At 50.6% G+C, this 22,282-nt stretch overlaps 1 protein-coding gene across 4 annotated transcripts; it reads left to right on the top strand.

Annotated features, from left to right (window-relative positions):
- On the top strand, positions 1 to 21,681 carry TRIM26 (tripartite motif containing 26). 4 transcript variants are annotated; one of them, XM_057699125.1, is made up of 8 exons: positions 1 to 86; positions 11,651 to 12,138; positions 12,303 to 12,398; positions 13,688 to 13,918; positions 18,033 to 18,055; positions 18,547 to 18,662; positions 18,903 to 18,935; positions 19,517 to 21,681. In XM_057699125.1, the coding sequence occupies exons 2-8, from the start codon at positions 11,701 to 11,703 to the stop codon at positions 20,197 to 20,199; spliced, it is 1,620 nt and encodes a 539-aa protein (XP_057555108.1). In that variant the 5' UTR covers positions 1 to 86; positions 11,651 to 11,700; the 3' UTR covers positions 20,200 to 21,681. The 4 variants fall into 4 exon arrangements, with proteins under 4 accessions (XP_057555108.1, XP_057555111.1, XP_057555109.1 ...); XM_057699126.1 differs by having other exon boundaries at positions 27 to 104; XM_057699127.1 differs by lacking the exon at positions 1 to 86 and adding an exon at positions 149 to 188.
- The last annotated feature ends 601 nt before the right edge of the window (positions 21,682 to 22,282 follow it).

Below are 22,282 nucleotides of genomic sequence, written 5' to 3'. Positions count from 1 at the left end.
GCGGGCGGAGGAGCGCGACCCGGAACTGACCGCCGCGGGAGAGAAGCGACCCCAGCCCGGGATTCGCGGCCCGGAGCTGGGGACCGGTGAGTAGGGGGCGCCCGGTGAGAAATGCAGCAAAGCAGCAGCCACACACGCGGCCGCGCGAGCAGAACGAGGCCGGGCCGCCGCGCGGGCTCGGGAAAAGGGTGAAGTTCGCGGCGTCCTCCCTCCCGGCCTAATCCTCCCGCTTGCTTCGGCCTCCATTCGCTCCCTCCTCGTGGGTCTTCCTCGCTTTCCTGTGTCCAGCTCAGGCACCCATCCATGCTTGTCTCCAGAGCCAGAAGCAAGCGGGGCCCAGGTGACGGTCTCGTTGCTTGGAGCCGAGTAGCGTGCCAGTCAGGCTTCAGGACCAAAGTCATGGTGTTTTTTTGTTTTTGTTCTTGTGTTTGTTTTTTAATTGGTCAGAATAAACCGGTTTAGCCACCTATACTTGGACCTGTGCATTCACTCCCTCCTCCAGTTCATTAGCACCTCGGCATTTTCCCCGCTGCTTTTCACCCTGTATGGCCTTAGAAGAGTGTGTAAATTTATCTTTGTGGAGCTTATGAGAGGCAAACACTTCCATATTTCCAGTACATTCCAGATTTTGACACCACGATGGTTTGTGTGCGGTTTCAGAGAATGATATTCGTTCATGCAAACAGCAAAGTATCAGTGTCAGGGACCACGTCTGAGCTAAAAAATCATAATCCACCCCACCAAGTTACCTCCCCACCTCCCACCCCCCAAGTTGAAAAGAATCAGCTTTTTAAAAAATAGGCTTTATTTTGTATGTTCCTCAAACTGCAATTCCCTTTTTTTTAAAAATGGACTTTTTAGAACAGTTCTAGATTTAGAGAAAAATCGTGAAGATGGTAGAGTTCCATATACCCCAAACGTTTTCCCCATTCATTTATTAGCACCTTCCATTGATGTGAAGCATTTGTTACAGCTAATGAACCTGTACTGATATGTTTTTATTGGCCTACTTACGTAATGTGTTCAGATTTCCTTAGTTTTTAACTAAATACCTTTTCTGTTTCATGATCTCACCCAGGTTACCAGATTCCAGTTCTCGTTCTGCTCCCCTTGCCATGGCAGTTTTTCAGACTTTGCTTTTGATGATGTGGAGAGTTTTGAGGAATACCCCCATGTGTATTATAGGCTGCCCCTCTGGTGGAATTTGTTTTTCTCCTGAGTCTGGGCTTATGGGTTATTGAGAGGTAGATTGCTGTTTTCGTTACTTCACATCAAGGGAACATGCTTTATAAGTTGTTGCTGATCTTGATTACCTGGCTGAGATAGTGTTTGTCAGGCTTCTCCACTGTAAAGTTACTCTCCCTGCTCCCCACCCCTCCCTTCCATGCTGTACTCTTTGGAAAGTAGTCAAACTATGTGCAGCCCACACCTAAGGAGTGGGAGTAGTCTCCTCCCTCCTTAAGGGCAACTCCCTACATATTTTATTTGCAGTTCTTCTGCATGGGAGATTTGTCTTTTTTGCGTTATTTATTAACTTAGTCATTTATTTGTATCCGTGTGGACTCGTGGATATTTATTTTATGCTTTGGGTTATACTTCAGTACTACTTCATTTTGTAGCAACTTTAGCCATTGGGAGCTCTTTTAAGTTGGCTCCAGTGCTCTTTTCTAGCATGTATTTTTATAGAGTTTTTTGCTGTTAAAAACACCTTCACGTATGTGACCTCGATTAAAGTTCAGACAGCCTGGCGAACTTGACAAGACGTTATTCTTACCTTGTTAAGCAGTAAGGAAACTAACCTCTTAGGTGACTTCTTAGATGTCACTTCCCCCCAAAGGGAGTGATAGACTGGGCTCAGACTTGGGTGACCGCTGCGGAAGACACTGCAAGCGAAGAGCCTGTAGTTGGAATTGAGGCTTCTTGGGGTGACTTCAGACTTATACCCCCCAGGATCAGAATGGGAAAAAAGATGGAGAATGGAAAGAAATTGCTTTTGGAAAACAAAGGCTTAATTTGGCTGGCATTCAAGGTGGATTAAAACTTGCCAACTTGGTAGAAATGCAGTGACCTTTGCCCGCCAACTGCGTGTGTGGAGGGAGGAGATCTGGGTAATGTTTGTGGCCAAGCATGTCTAATCTGAGGGGAACCCTTTGAGCCTCCTGCTGAAGCGAGATTGCAAAGTGGAAAGGGGAGTGTGGTGAGGGGGAGCATGAAGAAGATATATGGGGCTCTGGAATCATGGGATAACATTTAGCCTCACAAACATTTACAGACTTTGTGCCCGATACTGGAGATACGAAAAGATTGGTGAGACCTTTCATGATGACCTTTCACGTGACCCTTGGGTTCACATCCTGGTTGGAAGAAAGATGGGTAAAAATATCAATTGGAAAGTGGTGTGATAGTGCTATAATAGAAAGGTAGTATCTGCAGGAGCTTCCTGAGGGAGGGAATGCATTCAGCTCAGTGGTGGGAGGGGCACAGGAAGGACTGCTCAGATAAAGGCGCATATCTGATTCAGGCTTTCAAAGATGAGCTGGGCCTGAGAAGCTCCTGTACAAGAGCAAGGGGTGGGGAGTGGGGGTGGTAAAGAAGGGGCTATCTTTCCAGTTCCGTGTCTCTAGCGTTAGGATTCAGGGCTGGATGGGTAAGTGGGGGCAGATTATAGGGGGCCTGTGTGCCCTGCTGTGCAGCTTTGACCTCAGTTAGGAGTTTTGAAGCAGGAGGGTGACAGGATGAGTTCCATGTGTTAGAGGACCCTGGCAGCATCTTGTATGAGATATGCTACATTTCACCAAATCTAAGCTGTCATCAGTTATTTTATTTCCACATAGAAAAAATGTTTTGCCAGTTAGATTATGGCATGCCATTGATCACATTTCAGAGATGCAGACTTGTAATGACATTGGTGTCTCAAATTTGATATAGAAAGCAGTAACTCCCTAGCTGGTGGCTTAGGGCCCTCCTTCCTCTGAGGAATGAATGATTAGACTGTCTCCATCTCACTAACCCATAGATTTTGAGTTCACTGGACTCCATTTATGATCTTGAAGAAACTAAATTTGATAAACTGGCTTCTTCCTGCCTGAAAGCCGATTGTCCAAAAAAATAAAAAGGCACGACAAAACTGGGATACCTGACCCAAAGATATCATCTATATTTATTCTGTTTTGGTGGCTCTTGGTCACAGTACATATTCTGGTATGCTTGCCAAACCTTTGTTTCAGTTTGTCCTGTGAATCGCCTGGATGTTACCTCCCCCCCCCTTTACTTCATGGTGATATTGAGACCCAGAAAGGCCAAGAATCTAGCCCTGAGCTGCACAGCAGAATAGCTGAGGCTGGGTGATAATCTGGGTTTTCATCCTAACCCAGGACTCTTCACTTTAGGCTTTGGTTAGAATGACAGCTGGGGTGGAAGAAAATTCTGCCTGTTTCCTCACTCACAGTGGCTGAGAGCAGGCTGGAGATCTGTTATGTCCTGGCAGGTTGTATTCTAGCTGTGGGGCCCAGAGAGAGAACAGAACTGCCACCTGGTATCTACAAGGCTTTGTGGAGCTAAAGAGGCTGATTTTTCTGCATAAGCTCTTTGTATATTTCAGCCTGGTAAACTTCAGGAACTTCCTCTGCTGTATCTGGCAGAAATTTGGCTGGGGTGAGGGTGGTGGGGTGGGGAGATATTGGTCAGATGATAGGCAAATCGAAGCTGGCTGGGCAGAAAGTGCATTTATTGGCTCCTGTGACAGAAGAGTTCAAGGGTGGGCCAGCTTCAGGCACAGCTTGATGTGGTTTCACCAGGTGCCATCAGGAGCTGGTTTCTTTCACTTCATACCTGCGTTGGCTTCTTCTCAAACAGGCCGACCCTCTGGCTAGCTGCTCTAGCAGCTCCAAACCATTTGACCTCACTTCTTGCAAGTTCTTGAGAAAAAGTTCTCAAGAATCTTTTCGCCCTGCCATGTCTCAACTAAGTCTCCTTGTGACAGGCTGCAGTTGAGTCATGTTCTCACCCCTGAAGCAAGCACTGTGGTCAGGGGGGCTTATGACTCTTTCTCTTGCTCTGCCTTGAGCTGGGGGAGAGCTCTACCCTAAGCTCCTGATCCCCAGAAAGGAACTGGGTAAAGTTAGCAGAGAAAGAAAGAATGGAAGCTGCTGGACCCCTCGCCACAAAAGATAAACATTTACAGCACTTATGAGTTGAATCAAGGGACAGTCTGATCTGCTGCTGTAGGGCTGATTCCCTGGCCTGTTACTGGGCCTCTCTCATGCTGTTTCTTTTTATTATTTTTTGAAAGCATTAAACACGCATACACATACATACACACAATGGGATTCTATTTCTCATTCACCAGATTGGTAATTTTTTTTTTAAGAGTATGAAGCATCTATTATGTATTTAATTTTTTTAATTGAGGTATAAATGACATATAACATTATATTAGTTTCAGGTGTACAACATAATGACTTGATATTTGTATTGCAAAGTGATCACAATAGTCCTGTTAACATCTGTCACCGTATATAGTTACAGAATTTTTTCTTTTTGTGTTAAGGGCTTTTAAAATCTACTCTCCTAGCTACTTTCAAACATGCAATTCAGTATTATAACTATAGTCACCATGGCAGAAATTTAAAAGATGAAAATATCAGGTGTTGGTGAGGCCGCCTGCTGGTGGGGACGCACAGTGGTCCAGCCACTTTGGAAACAGTTTGGCCTGATCTCGTTAAGCGGAGGATGCATCCTGCTTGCCCGTGTGTACTAGGGCGTGTGAGCAGAAATGTTCACAGGGCAGTGTTTGTAATTGCCCCAAACTGGACACAACTCAGGGGACCATCAGCAGTAGACTACATCAGGGAGTTCCCTGGCAGTCCAGTGGTTAGGACTCGGCACTCTCACTGCTGAGGGCCGGGGTTCGATCCCTGGTCGGGGAGCCAAGATCCTGCAAGCCGCATGGTGTGGCAGGAAAAAAAAACAGGCTACATCAGAAGTAGAACTATATAGTCACAAAGCAATGAAAGTGAACAAGATCAGCCCACAATCACGGGCGTGTGGATCGTCCCTCCCCACCCCCCCAAAAATGCACTATGATTCCGTTCACTTGAAATGCTCAAAACCAGGAAAAAGAAACTATCTTGTTCATGGGCGCATACCTAGTGTAAAACTAAAGGAGAGGGAAGGAGAGATTATCACCATTATAATCACAATAACCATTTCCCTGGACACAGCTTTTTCCTCTCTCCTGGTTTCTGTACATTCCTGGAGCTAAACTGTGGATACCATGACGGGGTTGTGCTGGTGATTGCAGCCTGCTGTTCCTGCTGCTGCAGGGAATCTGAAGAAATCACCTCTCTAGTACTTTCTTATCTTGCTGGAGGGGAAGGACAAGTGGCTGAGATTTCCTGCACTTGTTCAGCAGACACTTAGGAAGCATTTTGTAGGTGTCAGATGCCCTGTGCCTATGCTTTATTCACTTCCTCAACCAGTTTTTCTTGTTTCCTCTGTGCCAGGCACTGTGCTAGGTTCTGGGGATAAGGTGGACATGGTCTCTGTCCAACGTGGTGGGAAAAGCTGGTGTGAAACAAGTAATTATAATAACTTGGGACTCATGATTGCATAGAAGTATCCAGTGCAATGTGGGGTGTTGGGGGCTGTTTAAGGGAGAGAGCATGTGGACTAAGTGTGACAGGTCAGGAAAGAGGAGGTGGCTTTCAGCTGAGACTTCAAGCTGGAAAAGAGGTTTACTAAGAAGGAAAGGAATGGTGTTCTTTGCAGAGGGAACAGCATTTTCAAAGATTTCAGGCAGGAAAGAGCATGGCACTTTTGGAGGCTTGGAGAGGGGTTTGGTTTGGCTGTGGGGTCAAGTTTGAGGTGGGGAATCGCAGGAAATGAGCTTGGGTGAAAAGGCCTGGGTGTAGATTATCAGGGGCCTCACAGAGCATGGGAAGGAGTTTTGACTTCATCCCTGGAGCCCAGGAATTAACCAGGGTGGTTACATGAGTGAACTTGTGTTTTAACACGTGGCAGGGTATGTTTGAGGGACTAAAGGAAGGCTGCGTTGGCTGGAACACTAAGCAGTGGAGAGAGGTTTGAGTACATCGGGAAAGCCTTAAGGATTGTATAATCCCCATAGTTAGCTCTGATTGCAGCTTCCAGAGGATCACTCGATTATGTCACTAGATGTAAGCTCTGGGAGGGCAGGGACTTTCCCATTTTTGTTCTGTGTTGTATCAGTGCCTGGCACTTAGTAAATATCTATTAACTGTCGAATGAATTTTGATACCCTGATACTCAAAAGCCTCAGCAGCACTCGAAAGCCTTGTCCCATCCACCTCCCTGTGACTACTGCCTCCATGCCCCGCCCTGGGCCCTGTGGGGATTTCCACTGTGCAGAGCACGTCTCGGCCTGGCCCTGGGGGTTTGCTGGCCTGCACTGTGCCTCAGAGCACCACTGATGCTTAGCCTGTGGGGGAAAAGTAACCCACGTGTGACCTCAGCAATGCACTGTCCACCGAACTGGCATCCCCTGAGACTGCCTGGTGCCCAGCCCACAGCCACAACCAGGCTTGTAAAATCTGGGGAGTCCAGGTGTCGTCAGCAGGGGCATGACCACTCCTTCTAGTATCCAGATCCTGATAACTTGCTTTTTGCCCTGAATTCTGTCCTTTCCCACTTTGTTAGAGGTTAGGTGTCTCACACAAGTTTTCTTCTAGGAGCATTTGGTTATTTCAGATTAAGAAATGAGGCTTACTATGGAGCCCCAAGAGCCCTTAAGCGGGGTTCCCGCAGGGCACGGAGCCCTGGGCTAGGCGCTTTAGGATTACACGGAAGAAGGGGCACTCATTTGGAGCCCCACACGCAGACTTGAGGAGCAGCCTGGAGACCAGGGTGCAGATCCAGGGCCCTCTGTTCACCTCTGTGGGTCTTGGAGTCCACATCTGGGATTCCGTGTCTTCTAGGGTCCCTTGCTGTGGCATCGAGGAGCCCAAGGCAGCAGGAAGGAAGGAGGAAGGTGTGGGGCATCAGAAGCCACGGAAAGTTGAGGGAAGGTTTAGTACCTGCTAGGGCAGAAGTTGGCAGCTGTTAAGAAGCAGGGGGCTGGAGTTAGAGCCTTTCCCTCTGGAACGGGGCCAGGGCAGGGGTGGGTGAGGAGTGTAAGTGCCGGTCCCTTCCTCGTAAGCTGTGGGCCGTCACAGTGGTGCGTCCCTCAGCTAGTTTTCACAGCTCACAGTGGTTTTTGCAACCAGGACTTGTGCACGGCATCCACATCCTGAAATGTGTGCCAGAAATTACATGGTGTCACCTCTGCCAGCCAGTTGACATATGCGGAGTCGGTGTTTATGAGATCTGGAGAGCTGTAGGGGACAGGTGGATTGTGGGGCAACGGGAACTCAGAAAGTTCGGGAGTGTCTCCGGTTCTGTCTGGTTCTGAGGACTTGAAACCAGCTTCTGGTTTATTGAAAGGACAGAAGACCTCTCCACCCCAGAGCGGGGTGAGTGGCCTCTGGTAGAAGGTAATTCATAAAATGACTTCCTTAGGTTTCCGAATTCTCGTTTGGGTAAAGGGAGTAGGGTGGACCATGTCGTCGCGAAGACTTTTTCTGCCTCTGGCTTTCTGTGGTTTCTGTCTACCCGAGAGCCAGGAATGGAGAGGCGACTGATAGTTTTACCCCTTATTGTGAAAACCCGTTGAGATCATCAGAATATGCTAAAGGCACAAGTGATAGAAAGGGCAGAATCACAGGGGCGCGTGGTAAGCTGGGGAGGGGTTTTGGAGATGGTCAGTTTTGCGTTGGCTCGAGAAGGTTGGCTGTAGGGTGTGAGCCCAGGTCGGCCCGCATCTCATACAGGAACCCCGCTGCCTGTCGTATCTAAGGCGAGGGTGCTTTCTCTCAGTGTCAGCAGTAATATGTGCCCCTTTGCTTTGGTCAGCACTCTCCAGTTTACACAGCCCTTCCATTGCGATGACCTCATCCGAGCTTCCGGACAAAGGAGCGGGTATTAGGCCCCGTTTTACAGTTTGCCTGGGCGGAGAAGCGAGTGTAATGGGTTTGGTCGAGGCGTCAGCACCAGACACTGCTTCCCAGCCACGTGCTTTTGGGCAAGTTGCTTCCCTCCCTGAGCTTCAGTTTTCTCAGAAGAGTATCCTGAGCATTAAATAATGTAAGATGTGTAAATGGCTGGTAAGGTAGGTCTTGTAGAAATGCTGTCATCAAGAAGTTGTCAATCACTGGGCTATTGGGTTAGAGCCCTCACTTGAACCTGGTTTCAACCCACAGATACACACCTCGAGTCTTATACATAGTCAGCAATGCCAGAGTAAGCCATCGTCAATATTTGTTATACATTCAAGATGGAGCCTATGTAACCAAGCGATGGGATTGAACTTAGAAATGTACTGTTTCATTTGTTAGTTTCAGCAGGCCTCTCCAACAAATGCATATGCATTTAGCATCGCTTTCGGTTCCTCTGAATCCATTCGTTTGTTCAGCACCTATGTACTGAGCTTCTACAGGTGTTGAGTATGATCATATCTCTATTAGTGATTTTCAGCATCTTTGGTAGTTACAGACTCTTGTACAGATGTTTTTAAGAAGGATGGAAAACTTTAACCGCTCTCCTCAGAAAATTTTTCCGACTTTTCATTTTGTTTTGTGGAACTATTTGGAAGTTGTAGTCATACCTAAGTACTGCAGCATGCATTGACTAAAAATATGGGCATTCTCATACATAACTTAAATAAATGCCATCAAAAAATCAATAATAATTTCTTAATATGCTCCAATACCTAGTCTTTTGTCAAATTTCTTCTAATTGTCCCTGCACTGTTTTTAATAGCTTTTTAAAAAAAACCAGGATCCAATCACAGTATTTGCATTTGATTGTTATTCCTCTTTAGCCTTTTTAAATCAAGAACAATCCTGTTTTATTTTTCATAACTTTGACTTTGTAAAAGGCCAGACCAGTTGTCTTGTGGAATGTCTCGTATTCTGCATTTATCTGATTGTTTCCTGATGGTGTGGTTTAGCTCATTCCTCTGTCCCTCATACTTTCTATAAACTGGAAGTGAGGTCAAAAGACGTGATTGGATTCATTTACATCAAACGTTTTTGGCAAGACTACTTCACAGGTGACGTTGTGCAATTCATATGGCGTCCCACTGGGAAACATGCCAGTCTGTCCCTCTGTTAGTGATGCTGGATTTGGTCACTGACTGAGGCCATCACCGGATCGCTTCCTTATCAAGGTGCCTTAGAGAGTAAGCTGCTGCGTGGTGCTTTAGCACCAATGGGACGGTCCTGCCCCCAGTATCTTTCCCCTCACGGTTTTAGCATCGGATAATGATCCTAGTCTTATATGATGGGGCTTGCAAGATGGTGTTTTTCTAGTTCTTTATCCCTCCTACACTCATTCACCAGCATTCTTCTATAATGCCTGGACGGGTTTTTCGTCTGGTACATTAGCGACCATTTTCATACAGTGTCGAGCGTTTAAAGATCTGTCAAAGTCCAGCATGGAGGCTGGGTTAAGAACTCCTGCTCCAAGGGAAGAGGGTGCCTGATTGTGTCTGGTTTTGTGTGGATGGGAAGCTGTAGCTGAGCTCTTCGTAGTCCTTTTATTCATCCAGTCATTGGCAGCAGAATTAAATTCCCAGCCCCAAAGGTAAACACTCAGCCTTTGAGCGTCAAGCCCCTCAGCAAAGTGACTTGGTAAAGGGTCCCAGCGCCCACAGGAATCACTACACTAGGGCCCTTTCCTCTGTCCCAACGCTGTGTTACACCTCAGAGTGCTGGGTCAGGCTCGCTTCCTCAACAGACAAACCAGGGAGTTGGACCAGGCAATTCCTAGGATTTTTACTACCCTTATTAACATTCTTAAAACTGTTACTTCATTTACCTGTTAAGTTCCTTAGTTGTTTCATTTGAGCTTTGTAGGTACATGTCTTTTCCACACTTGTTACATCTCTTAAAGTCACACATCTCTAAATCCATTGGAGCTTCTGGTTGGAGCTCATTGTCAAGAGTAAAATAATCCCTTACATTTGTACGGTACTTTCACTTTATAAAGCACTGTTTATATACTGCAGCGGTAGATCCTCAGGAAGTAGATTTTGTATTCCTGTGTTGTTTTCTCTTTGGGGCTTTATTTCTAGCTCATTCGTGTCACTATAGTGAAAGAACTCGAAGGCCACTGAACTCTGTTGTAATGGACTTTCATGTACATAATCAGTAATCAGATTGATTTGCCTGTGGTTCCAAGGGCTTCATTCCAGCCTCGCAGTTATCTGCGCGCCCTGTCTCCTGGCTGTGTTCCCAGCGAATGCTCATTGACTCTCGTGGGTCGTTCCATGGGTCCTTCTGTGGGTCCTTCCGTGGGTCTGTGGCAGAGCAGATTCTGCAGTTTGCCCCACAAGTCTCTCATTCGCTTTAACTCTGGAGCCCACGTGTCACTCTGGCGGTTCATCCTCACTTCCTCTCTTGCTGCCACTTTAAATTTACACTCTTGCTCTCCTTGTACTGAGAACACTCACTGGATTTGGGAACCGAGGGTTCTGGGTTCTCTCCTAGATTCCCCTCTATACTGCGCTTATGCTTAGTACTTTCAATGTAATTCTTTTACTCAACCCATTTAGAAACCCTTGAAGGTAAGTATCACTCTCCCTATTTTATGGATGGATAAACTGAGGCTCAGAGTACTTAAATGAGTTCTCTCTTGTCACTCAGCGTCGGGGCAGGAGGCAGCTGTTGGATTAGGTGTGCTGAGGCTCCTAACCTCAAGCAGGAAGTGGCCAGGACTGCAAAAGTAAACAGGGCTAAAGTCCTCTCTGTGCTCAGCTTCTGTGCTCCCTCTGAGGGCCAAGCCCACATCCGCACATCACAGTCACAAGCCACCTAAGGATTCCTCCCACATTGGTTTTAGTCACGCTTGTTAGCAGTGGAGCTGCCAGGCCAGCTGCACAGAGGGGCACAACTGAGAACAAGTCCAGTGTGGCCAGGCCGTGCTCTGCCAGCAGTCTGAGCCTAGGGAGAGACCAGCTTTCTGGGGGGAGTGAACCAAGCCAAAACCTCAGCACAGCCCAAGGAAACACCTATGAAGGAGGACACCAGAACTCAGACTCTTGACCTCACTGCGCTTAGTCCTTGAAACCTGAAATCTAGAGAGCAAACAAAGGAGTCTCTTGACTCTGTCAGGGCCCCTCATGAACAGTTGTGCAGCCCATGCACTGCACAAGTGAGGCAGCACCGTGCACGTAATAGACATTGTAGATTTGTATATTATGACAGTTTTCCAGAAGGTAGTTATCTGGTGTCTTGTTCTATGATAACTGGTGTATTAGAGCAATTTCCCAAGACATGGAAGGAAAGGGTCTTGTGGTAGGAGTGCTTTCCCAGCATCATGGCATGGGCTAGTGGCAGCCCTGCTCTTCCTTCTACCAGTCTACCCTCTCTGGGCCTCAGTTTCCTCATCTGTAAAATGAGGGCATTGGACTTGAGGCTCTGTAAGGTCCTTTGGCTCTGATTCTGTGTGAGCCTCGTAGGAGCTGCTAAGTGTCTGTCGAATGACTGATTGGTCGCTGGGGCTGGCAGCTTTGTGCAAGGCTGCCGCTTCTGCCCCTCTGCTGTGCCTGCTCTTGACTCCGTGTCTGGTCTCCAAGGAGGAAAAGTCCCCGCCAGTGAACAGGGACCCCTCTGAGCTCAGGACACCATGGCCGCGTCGGCACCACTGCGGAGCCTGGAAGAGGAGGTGACCTGCTCCATCTGCCTTGATTACCTGCGGGACCCGGTGACCATTGACTGTGGCCACGTCTTCTGCCGCAGCTGTACCACTGACGTCCGCCCGGTCTCAGGGGGCCGCTCCGTCTGCCCCCTGTGTAAGAAGCCTTTTAAGAAGGAAAATATCAGGCCTGTGTGGCAGCTGGCCAGCCTGGTGGAAAACATCGAGCGGCTGAAGGTGGACAAGGGCCGGCAGCTGGGGGAAGCAGCCCGGGAACAGCAGGACACGAGGCTGTGCGAGCGGCACCAGGAGAAGCTGCACTACTACTGCGAGGACGACGGCAAGCTGCTGTGCGTCATGTGCCGGGAGTCCCGGGAGCACAGGCCGCACTCAGCCATCCTCGTGGAGAAGGCGGCCCAGCCCCACAGGGTAAGCCCTCCTCACCCCCGCAGGGAGGGATGCTCTGCTCGGCACCCACCCGGAGGCGAGGCCTGGCGCAGACCCCTCGGAAGGCTTCTCGCTGGCTGAGGACTCGGCCCGAGTCCACCCTCCTGCCTCAGCCCAGAGCATCCCCACTGCTTGTCTTTCTACAGGAAAAAATCCTGAACCACCTGAGTACCCTAAGGAGAGACAGAGACAAAATTCAGGGCTTTCAGGCCAAGGGAGAAGCTGATATCCTGGCTGCGCTGGTAAGTGAGGCTGTCGAGGGAGAGCCCTGAGGCAGGCATTTGGCCGTGAGGAGCAGGAGCTCCTGAGCTTGTTAGAGACACAGCCGGGAGGCAGCCAGCTCCCTGGGAGAGGCAGCCCCGACTGGACTGGCAGCCGGGAGAGCTGGGTTTTGGCCCAAGCCCTGCCAGTCTGAGTTCTGTGGCTTTGGCCTGCTTCTTCATCTCACACGCGAGTGGGTTGCCTGGATGTCAGCTAAGGTCCTTCTCTTTCTGTGATTTACCTCGGCTGCAGGGCAAGTCTGCTCGGCAGAGCCAGGGTGTAGGGAACTGAGGAAGGCCTGGCTTCATTCTTCCTTTCAAAGAGAGGGAGAAAGACGTGGTTCCTGAGCGGAGGGGAGCGGAGGGTTTGGAAGGAGGGAGCTGGCTCCAGGATAAGAACTGAGAGGGGTGGGTTGGGCAAGGCCTGACCAGCTCTGGAGACGCTGTGTCCAGTGAGTCCTGTGCCTGTGGCTGCCAGTAGTTAGGAAACAGAGGCAGCACACTGTGTGCTTGATTAGAGATGGGATCAGGAGGGAAAAAACTGATAAGAGATAAGAGATTCCAGTTTTATGGGGGAACGTCTGTTAGGGAAGTGGGCACTGGAGGGTGGGGAGACATTGGGGCCAGTCCCGGCAGTGAGCAGTTAGGCCCTGGGAGAGGGACAGAGTGAAGCAGGAAACGGCCCAATCCTCCAGGCACTCAGTGTGCGAGGATGCCGACCAGGTCCCAGCCTGGACGCAGCAGGAAAGGCCGTGGTCTCTAAACATAGACATTCCACAGTTTCACAGAGGAGGAGGGTATAGTCCTACGTAGCAGGGATGGGGTACATACAGATATTTTACACATGATGGGGAGGATGCTGAAGAGAGGATTGGTCAGGCTTGGATAAAATTAATCAAGGAAAACTTCCTGGAAGAGGCAGCACACGGCGATTGGTGTCCAGGAGGCATTATGAACATTTGGCTCATAATGTTCCTCAGAGGGCCCCAGAACATACTGGTTTACCTAGAACAGATAATGGCAGGCAGCCAGGGTTCCAGTCCCATGGTGTCTGAGGGAGCTGACCTGATGACTTACTGTGTCTTCTTTGAGGAAAGGAGTTTGCCACAGGAGAGCTCTAAAGCCTCTTGCAGCCCAAACATTGTAGAATTCGTGAATGGGGTCAGCGAGGGGCGAAGAGCCAGGCTGTGCATCCCTACACCAGATCCTGGAGGGATCTTCCGCCCCGGGGCGGAGGTGTCACCCGCTTCTCCCCCTTCCCACCCCTGCAGAAGAAGCTCCAGGACCAGAGGCAGTGCATCGTGGCTGAGTTTGAGCAGGGCCACCAGTTCCTGAGGGAGCGGGAGCAGCACCTGCTGGACCAGCTGGCGAAGCTGGAGCAGGAGCTCACAGAGGGCAGGGAGAAGTACAAGACCAGGGGCGTCGGGGAGCTTGCCCGGCTGGCGCTGGTCATCTCTGAGCTGGAGGGCAAAGCGCAGCAGCCGGCTGCAGAGCTCATGCAGGTGAGAGCCCTCCCCGGGGCAGGGAGCCAGGAGACCAGGGCGGCAGGTCTTGGCCCTGCCACTCACTCACAGGGCCTTGGAGAGTCACTTCTTCTCGGGGCCTCATTTTCTCATCTGAAGCATGGGGATGATAATCCTTGTCCCCACGACTTATTGCAATGATTGCATGAGCATCAAGGGAGATAACTGGCATGGCGTCACTTCTAATAGTAAATTTCCTACGTGAACGAGTTTAAAATTTTGAAAAGTGTTGTAGAAATGGAAGGGAAGGTTGTTAGTATTTTCATGTCTATCCTCCATGCCCGTCACTACCGTCAAGAGCCTGTCATCTAACAAGTCATTGGCAGACACTGGTCCAGGGGAAGCTGTTTATGGTTCCGGAGATGAAGAAGCCTGTGAGGTCCGGGTGGCTGAGGGAGGGCTGAACAGCGGCTTCTGTCAAGAACCCAGAGGGTCTGGAGGAAGTGGGCAGCTGGGGAAGGAAGACAGAGAAGGCAGAGGTTTTCTCTGGGACTGTGGAATCAGCCTCAGAGAATAAGGTAGAGAGATGGCAGCTTTGATGCTGAGAAGGGGAGGGTCATGGATTGGAGAACAGGTTGCCAAGTTGAAATGACACCATAGCTCCTTCCACCCGGAGCCTCTCAGGGGAGTCACACTGCCTTGAACAGGGCTCAGCAGCCTTTGGAGGGAGCACGTTCGAGCTTTCTGCTCCTGCAGGCCAGGAGAAGGCCGATGTGATGAGCTCCTCCAGCTGCGTGGTGGGGTGGCTGGGCTGTCTGTCGGCAGGGGAACCACGCAGGACCTCCTCTAGGGAAATGCTGTCCGCGGCCAGTGGCAGGGCAAGTCGGTAGTGGGACGCCGGGGAGAGGTGGCGAGTCCTCCAGGTACATGTGCCGGCACAGGCGGCCTCTGCCAGCCTCTCCATCATCATGGATTCCAACTCATGCCTCGGGACTGGCGGGGACGTAGAACTCTTCTGGTGCAGCCCCCACTGATGAAGTCCCTGAGGACCAGAGAGGGAGAATTTGTCCTAGAACGTGGGGCAGGTCAGGAATCGAGTCAGGGCTCCAGCTTGGGTGTCCTGACTCACAGGCCTCCGGCCTCTTGCTCTTCTTTTCTCTCAGTTTGTCCAGAACGTCTCTCTGGTTCCTTCCTTTCCTCCAGATGTTATTCTGTTCCCTCAAATTTCTCTCTCAGACCCTGACTGGGTCACTTGCTGCCTCTTCCCCTCCCCCCTTCCTCTCTCCTTCCCCTTCAGGGGTGTGCATCCTTCCTTTCCCCACCACCGCCGCCACCATGTGGATGTGCACTTGTGGAACAGAGGGACACAGCTGGGGTACTGTGGGGCTTGAGATTCAGTTGCGTCTGCCTGGAGGAAAGCCTCTCCCCAGTCTGCCCAGAAGAGCTTTGTGGGCCAGCAGAGGCTCAGCCTTCAGTGCCTCTGAGACCACCCAGACAGAAGACATCCCTGGGGCCGGGTAGGAGGAGGGAAGGGGGAGACATCCCTGGGTGTCTTCCGAAAGTCAGTACAGAAAATGTTCGTGCTTGTGGGTTTTGTCTGTGTTTTGTCTGGGTTTGCTTTTGCTGCGGGGGAACTGGACAGCTAACCCCTGAACTGTCATTAATATTCTTCCAGAGATTATTTGACTGTCAATGGACAGTAAAGATGAGGCCCCACTAAGATAGAGGCGCTAATCCAAAAGTCTGGTAGAGAAATACAGGTGAGAAAGAGAAGCAGCAGGACAAGAGATAAAAACAGGGAATTCCCTGGTGGTCCAGTGGTTGGTATTTGATACTCTCACTGCCTAGGTCCCGGGTTTGATCCCTGGTCGGGGAGCAAAAAAATCCCACAAGACGTGTAATGCAGCCAAAAAAAAAAAAGAGAGAAACAGAGGCCTTTTGACAAAGGTGATAGAAAAAGAAAGATCTCGGGACTGAGAATATCAGGAAAACGTTAAAGGGAACCAGGGGAGAGGAGAGCCGCTCTGGAGGGAATTATGGAGCCCCCTGGTTCAGCCCTGGGCAGGCCGCGCAGGGTTGGGTGTCAGGTCGCACCTCTGCCTGCTGCACTGTCGGTCGCCATCCACACCCACGGAGAACCTTAGGGATTGCGGTGATTCCTGCCCCAGCCTCTCTGCTCTGCCTGCCTCTTTCACCACAGCCCCAGGAGTCTGGGGGGTGAGAGGCCCTCCAGGAACCCTGGGCAGGTTGCTTCCCTTTGGAGGCCCCGTGTGTGAGGCTGCAGGTCGCCTCAGGACTCCCCAGTCTCCCGCTCTGTGTCCTTTAGGAGAAGGGTTCCTGCACTGGTGCTCGGGGTCCCACCCTCTCTGGACGGCTCACAACCTTCAGCCCTCAGATGGGCCTCATTCTCTCTCTGTTCTAGCAACTCCTGTATCACAAAATCTGCCCTCTTGGCTTCGTAATCCCACCTCCCTACTGCCCGTTTATTTGCCTTTTTATGTTACGTATCCCAGCAGAGTTGCTGGCCTACACTGCCTCAAGATTTGTCACCCCGTCCTCTGAAGCTGGCTTGGACTTGTTTTGAGGGACAGAGTAGAAGGATTTGCCAGCAGCTCACCGCCAGTCTCTGGGCAGTTGCTTCATGTGTGGGGCAGGGTGTAGCTCTGACCTCTTGGATGGACTCCCCTGGAGCAAAACCCCAAGTTCTTCCTGAGACTTGCTGAAAGAGGCCTCAGCAGCCACAATTTGGTGATTCCATTTGTTTCCCAAGTCTCGCTGTCTCAAAGAAGTCACTCTGCCCCCACCCTGACCCAGTCTCCCTCCACGCTACTCCCTTCTTCCTATAGCACTCATCGCTTAATAGCGTCATAAAATGGATCTGTTATGTTGATTCTTTGCTCTCTGCTCCCCCCTGCTAGGCATTTATGTCTCTCTCTTTTGAAGCACTTAATATTTGTGGGATGAGTGAAAGGAAGGCAAAAATTAATATAGAGCACTATGGAGGCTTTAGACTCGCAAAAGGGAAATAAGCAGCATCTCATAACCCCCTCCCCATTCCACCCTGTCCCGTCACTCAGGTAGCACCATCCTCCTGCGTAAGCTGTGGCCTGTCCTTGATCATCTGTCACCGGTCTGTCTCAGACATACCTAGAAGTGCTGCTTCCCTGGCTCCACTGTGCTGCCCTAGTCAGAGCATCGGTATCTTCTTGCCTGGTCCACAAAACAGCCTCTAGACTGCCCCCTGTGTTGGCTCTGGCTCCCTCAATCCATTCTATACAGGACGGCCAAGTGATCACTTAGGATTTTGGCCAGCTACTATATCAAACAAGTTATTTCTCTCCCAGTAACAGTTGGGACATGAGGGATCTAGAGCTGTCAGGACAGCAGTCCGTGAGGTCATCCAGAGAGCCGGTTACTTCCATCTGGTTGTTTCAGTAACCTCAAGAGATGTTGTCTTGAGCTGTGTAGTCAAAGTTGGGCTCACCGTCATATCCAAAACTGAGCCTAGGGAAAAAGGAAGTAGAGTGGAATTTCTTTTTTTTTTTTTAAGGACTTGACTCCAAAACTATAGTCATTGCTTCCTTTCACTTCGCATTGGTTGGAGCTTAGTCACATGACCAGACCTCTGCCCAGCTATTACTCCACAGGTTCTGTTATTAAAAGGCAGGAGGGGAGAATGGATCTGGAAGATACTTAGCAGTTTCAGCCACTCGTAAAGCAGATCACATACATCACTCACCTACTTGAAACACTTTGGTTGGCTTTCTACTGAACGTGGAACAAAATTTGAACTCCTTGCTATGCCTGTTCTGCCCTGCATGATTGGCATCTGTCCCCTTTGCCAAGCCCTTTCCCACCTTGCTTTCCTCCCATTCTTCACCTGGCCAGTACCTTCTCCTTCAACTGTCAGCACAAGTGTCATCCTCTCAAGAGAAGTTGGCCCTGTCATCCTCTGCCTCTCCCCCCATCTGCTCTGTCATTGTGATTATTTTGTTTTCTTTTTGTTTTTTCCATTGCTGCCACTAGAATGTCGGCTGCATAAGGAAAAACTGCATTTGTTTTGTTTGTTGCTGCGTCCTGGTCTCTAATAGCGTTGGTACATATGGATGAAGTCTTTGATTCACATCGACGCTTGTATTTTCTTCCCTTCCAGGACACCAGAGACTTCTTAAACAGGTAAAAGAGTTTCCTTTCCATGGTGCACCTCATTCCCCTGTGTCTGTGCCTCCTCCCCTGTGCCCTGACCATGATCCATCTGAGTTCATGGCGTGCGATACGAGGCCAGAGGTACCCGCATCCCGTGGTTCATCCTGATGGTCTTCTCTCCTGGGAAGCAAGGACACGTCCTTGAGAACTCATGGAGACTTGCTCTGCACCGGGACAAGCTCTCTGTATAAGCCCCACTCCTGGGCCCACTGTCCTTGTCTGAGACTGAATGGGATGGTGTGAGAACATACCTTGGTAGACAGAAGGGCTCTGGATGTTGAGTCTGTTGGTGGTCTTAAGTCCTGGCTCAGCCTTGGGCAGTTCACTTAGTTACCTTTGAGGCCCTGTTTTTCCATTACCTGGGGATAATCATACCTTTCCCTTCCCCTTCATAAATTGTTGTGAGGATTGAGAGAAATGTAAGAAGAGCTCAGTAACAGGTTTGTCTGTCATCTTCTCAGGTATCCACGGAAGAAGTTCTGGATTGGGAAACCCATTGCTCGCGTGGTTAAAAAAAAGACAGGAGAATTCTCAGATAAACTTCTGTCTCTGCAGCGGGGTCTGAGAGAATTCCAAGGTAGGGGTTGGGGAGGACCTTGGGGTGGGAATCAGGAGTTGGGGTGCCGCTTAGAGAAGAGGGTACCTGGCTCCTTACTGTCTGATTCTCTGACCTCATTCCTCTGAGGTCTCCTGGTTGTTTTTTCCTTCTTGAGATCTCAGGGATAGAGCCTTGTCACAACATTAATAGTCTGGGGGAGAAACCAGTTCATAAGTTTGCTGAGCTCGGGGGTCATTGCTGTCCTTTTTTTCTCCCCAGGGAAGCTGCTGAGAGACTTAGAATATAAGACAGGTGAGTATCCAAAGGGTTGTTTCTAGATTTGCCTCAAATAAAGAATACTCGGCCCACAGAATCTTTCGGCCCCCAGATAGCCCCTTCTCTTGTGCAGCAGGGAGAATTTCCCAGCTGCACTGCTGAAGCTCCTACCTTGCATTTTCTGACCAATCTGCTACTCCGGTCTGCAGTAGAGGCCTCCACTTGATAGTCTGACCCTTCCCGCCCCATGTGCGGTGATTCTGTCCTCAGAGGTCCTGCCACCAGTCCTTTTCCCTGCGTCTGAGTTCCTTCTCATCTGCCCTATCACGTGGCTCCTGTGTTGGGAGCCAGCTCTCTGCCCCAGGCTCTGCTGCGGTGCTCCCTGTGGCCCTGCCGTCAGGCTGCGCACCGCATACCCCTGCGAGGCCTGATCATGCTGATGCCGGTGGCCCTGCCGTCAGGCCGCGCACCGCATACCCCTGCGAGGCCTGATCATGCTGATGCCGGTGTGGGGCGCACCCCTTGGATTGTGCAGCGTGGCAGCCCTGCTGTGGAGACTGGGGGGGTCCCCTCCTGGCCCGCTGGCGACACTCTTACTTCTTCCTTTGTCCCCATAGTGAGCGTCACCCTAGACCCACAGTCAGCTAGTGGGTACCTGCAGCTGTCAGAGGACTGGAAGTGCGTGACCTACAGCGGCCTGTACCAGAGCGCCTACCTGCACCCCCAGCAGTTTGACTGTGAGCCGGGGGTGCTGGGCAGTAAGGGCTTCACCTGGGGCAAGGTCTACTGGGAGGTGGAGGTGGAGAGGGAGGGCTGGTCCGAGGATGAAGAGGAGGGGGACGAGGAGGAAGAGGGGGAAGAGGAGGAGGAGGAAGAGGAGGCCGGCTATGGGGACGGATACGACGATTGGGAAACGGATGAGGACGAGGAATCGTTGGGGGATGAAGAGGAAGAAGAGGAGGAGGAGGAGGAGGAAGTTCTGGAAAGCTGCATGGTGGGGGTGGCCAGAGACTCGGTGAAGAGGAAGGGAGACCTCTCCCTGCGGCCGGAGGACGGCGTGTGGGCGCTGCGCCTCTCCTCCGCGGGCATCTGGGCCAACACCAGCCCTGAGGCCGAGCTCTTCCCGGCACTGCGGCCCCGGAGAGTAGGCATCGCTCTGGATTATGAAGGGGGCACCGTGACTTTCACCAACGCAGAGTCACAAGAACTCATCTACACCTTCACTGCCACCTTCACCCGGCGCCTGCTCCCCTTCCTGTGGCTCAAATGGCCGGGAACACGCCTCCTGCTGAGACCCTGAACCCCGACTCCCACTCCCGGCCCCATACCCACCGATGCTTCACTTCTCTGGAATTCCTGGGTCTGTGACCAGAGAGGAGGTGCCTGGCCGGAGCACCTGGAGCAGGTGAGGGGAAGGACCTCGTGTCCACTGCTGCTCCCTCCCTGTGTCTGTGGCCCCCTTGGGACCTCACTCAGTGCTGTTCCCTCCGTCCTGTCCTCGGGCTCTTCTGCCTCCTGGGGTTCCCGTGCTGACTTCTGACCCGGAAGTCTGCAAGGGCTCCTCCCTCCCTCCTGCCCACTGCCTTTGACGCAGCTTTGCTCTCTCCTTGTTGCGTAAGAGGTGAGGCAACACTTTCCTGCCCTGTATGGCATCCTGTGCCAGTTGTTCTTGGGAAAGACCAGTTGACTATCACACCCAAGGCCATTTTACTGCCCTCCAATCCCATGGCTTCTCCTTTGCCCAAATCCACTTCTGCTGCTTGCCTCCCCTGGCGCTTTAAACATGCCTACTGCTACCCCAACTCAGAGTTAAATATATTTGAAAATGTTGGAAAGGAACTGAATGAAAATCCACTGAGGCTTTCCAGGCCATTTAAGCCGCCTGGAGTGAGAGTGGAAAGCGTCTCCTCACAAGGTCCAGAGCGGCGTCTGTGATTCTCTGACCAGGGCTGAGCATATGAGGTTTCCATTATTAGGAGGTGGGACCCTGAAGCCATCTGTGGTCTGAGGGGAAGGATCTAGATACATGTGGCTTTGGGGTAATAGTCATGATCGGTGACTAATGAATTATCTCTGTGGGTTGGTTCTCATGAGAGTTTTTAAAACAATCCAGAATATCCTGCTCTCGATCAGTTCATATAAAAGCACCAGGGTGAATATTCAGTCAAGCACACCTTCCCCTGTCTTGGAAGCCGTGATCAGTTTCTCCAGTAGGGTATTAAACTTCTGTTACTGGCTCTATTCAACATCCAGGTTCTGTTTTCCTAGGAGAGGGGCCGGGGCGGGCAAGACAGGGTTGTGCCGGGAGAGGAGAGGAGGGCAGCAGGGGTCCCCAGCAACCCCTCACGTCTAGAGGGGGATCAAAGCGTATTCTCATTGCCCACGGGCCCACCCCAACCCCCAGCCTCTGTCCAGGCTCCGCTAGTGCCCACGTGTAGCCCAAGCTCCTGCTCCAGCCGGATTACCTCGCAGCCTTCGCCCCTACCCGTTCCAGGTACTCTGCCTGTCCCCCGCTTAGCCGGTTTTAACTCCTCCCCTGCCCTAAGAGACTGTTCCCAGCCGCTGTGGATCTCGGGGGTCTCTTAGCCACTACATTGTCTGTAGTTGCACTCTTTGTATATATCACATGCTGCCTGAGTCACATGTACATCTGATTTCTGCCTCTAGTTTTGTAAGCTCCTTGAGGGCAGATACTGTGTCTTACACTTCTCTTGTATTCTTCATGGCGCCTAGTGCAGTGCTGCACACAGAGTAGGTGCTCAATAAAAACTTGTTGAACGAACGGCCTGGATTAGTATATATTTTAACTCACATATTACCAGACCTTCACAATCTATGGCTACAGAGAGGTTCCGTTGATAGCAGGAGCCCAGGGTTTTTCTACTGTGCCCCTTCTGTGTCCTTAGAATTCTGCAATTCTGCTTGCACACATGCTGTCATTTCTGGAAGTCCCCAGAGAAGAGCTCCCCATGGGACACAGATCTGCCAAGGCCAAGGTTGCGCCTTGCTCTTCCTCTCCTGCAGCGGTGGCCCTGCGCTGAGACCCAGCACCTGTGGAGCATGGCGCTCCTGCGAGAAGGGTGAGGTCCAGCCCAGCACACCCCCAATCCTTCCCTGGGAAATAAGCGGTGCCCCAAAGGAAATACAACCTACAGAGATTCAATTCTGCCTCCTGATATTCAACTGTATCACCATTTCTTGTCTGTTCTTTTTGATTTTTTAAAAATTGCCATCTTAAAAGTAGAAAAGGGAGGATTACAGAAAGTACCTCTAAGCTTATACTAATGGCAAAGAGCGTATTTCCTCCCTGTGCTCTCATTTGTGGACTCATTAATGTTTTCCCTTTTAAAAAAAAATTATTTTTTCTTTCTAAATACATGTAT

This window comes from Hippopotamus amphibius, chromosome 11 (assembly GCF_030028045.1).
Source record: "Hippopotamus amphibius kiboko isolate mHipAmp2 chromosome 11, mHipAmp2.hap2, whole genome shotgun sequence".
NCBI lineage: Eukaryota > Metazoa > Chordata > Mammalia > Artiodactyla > Hippopotamidae > Hippopotamus > Hippopotamus amphibius.
This window is presented reverse-complemented; position numbering and strand designations above follow the sequence as displayed.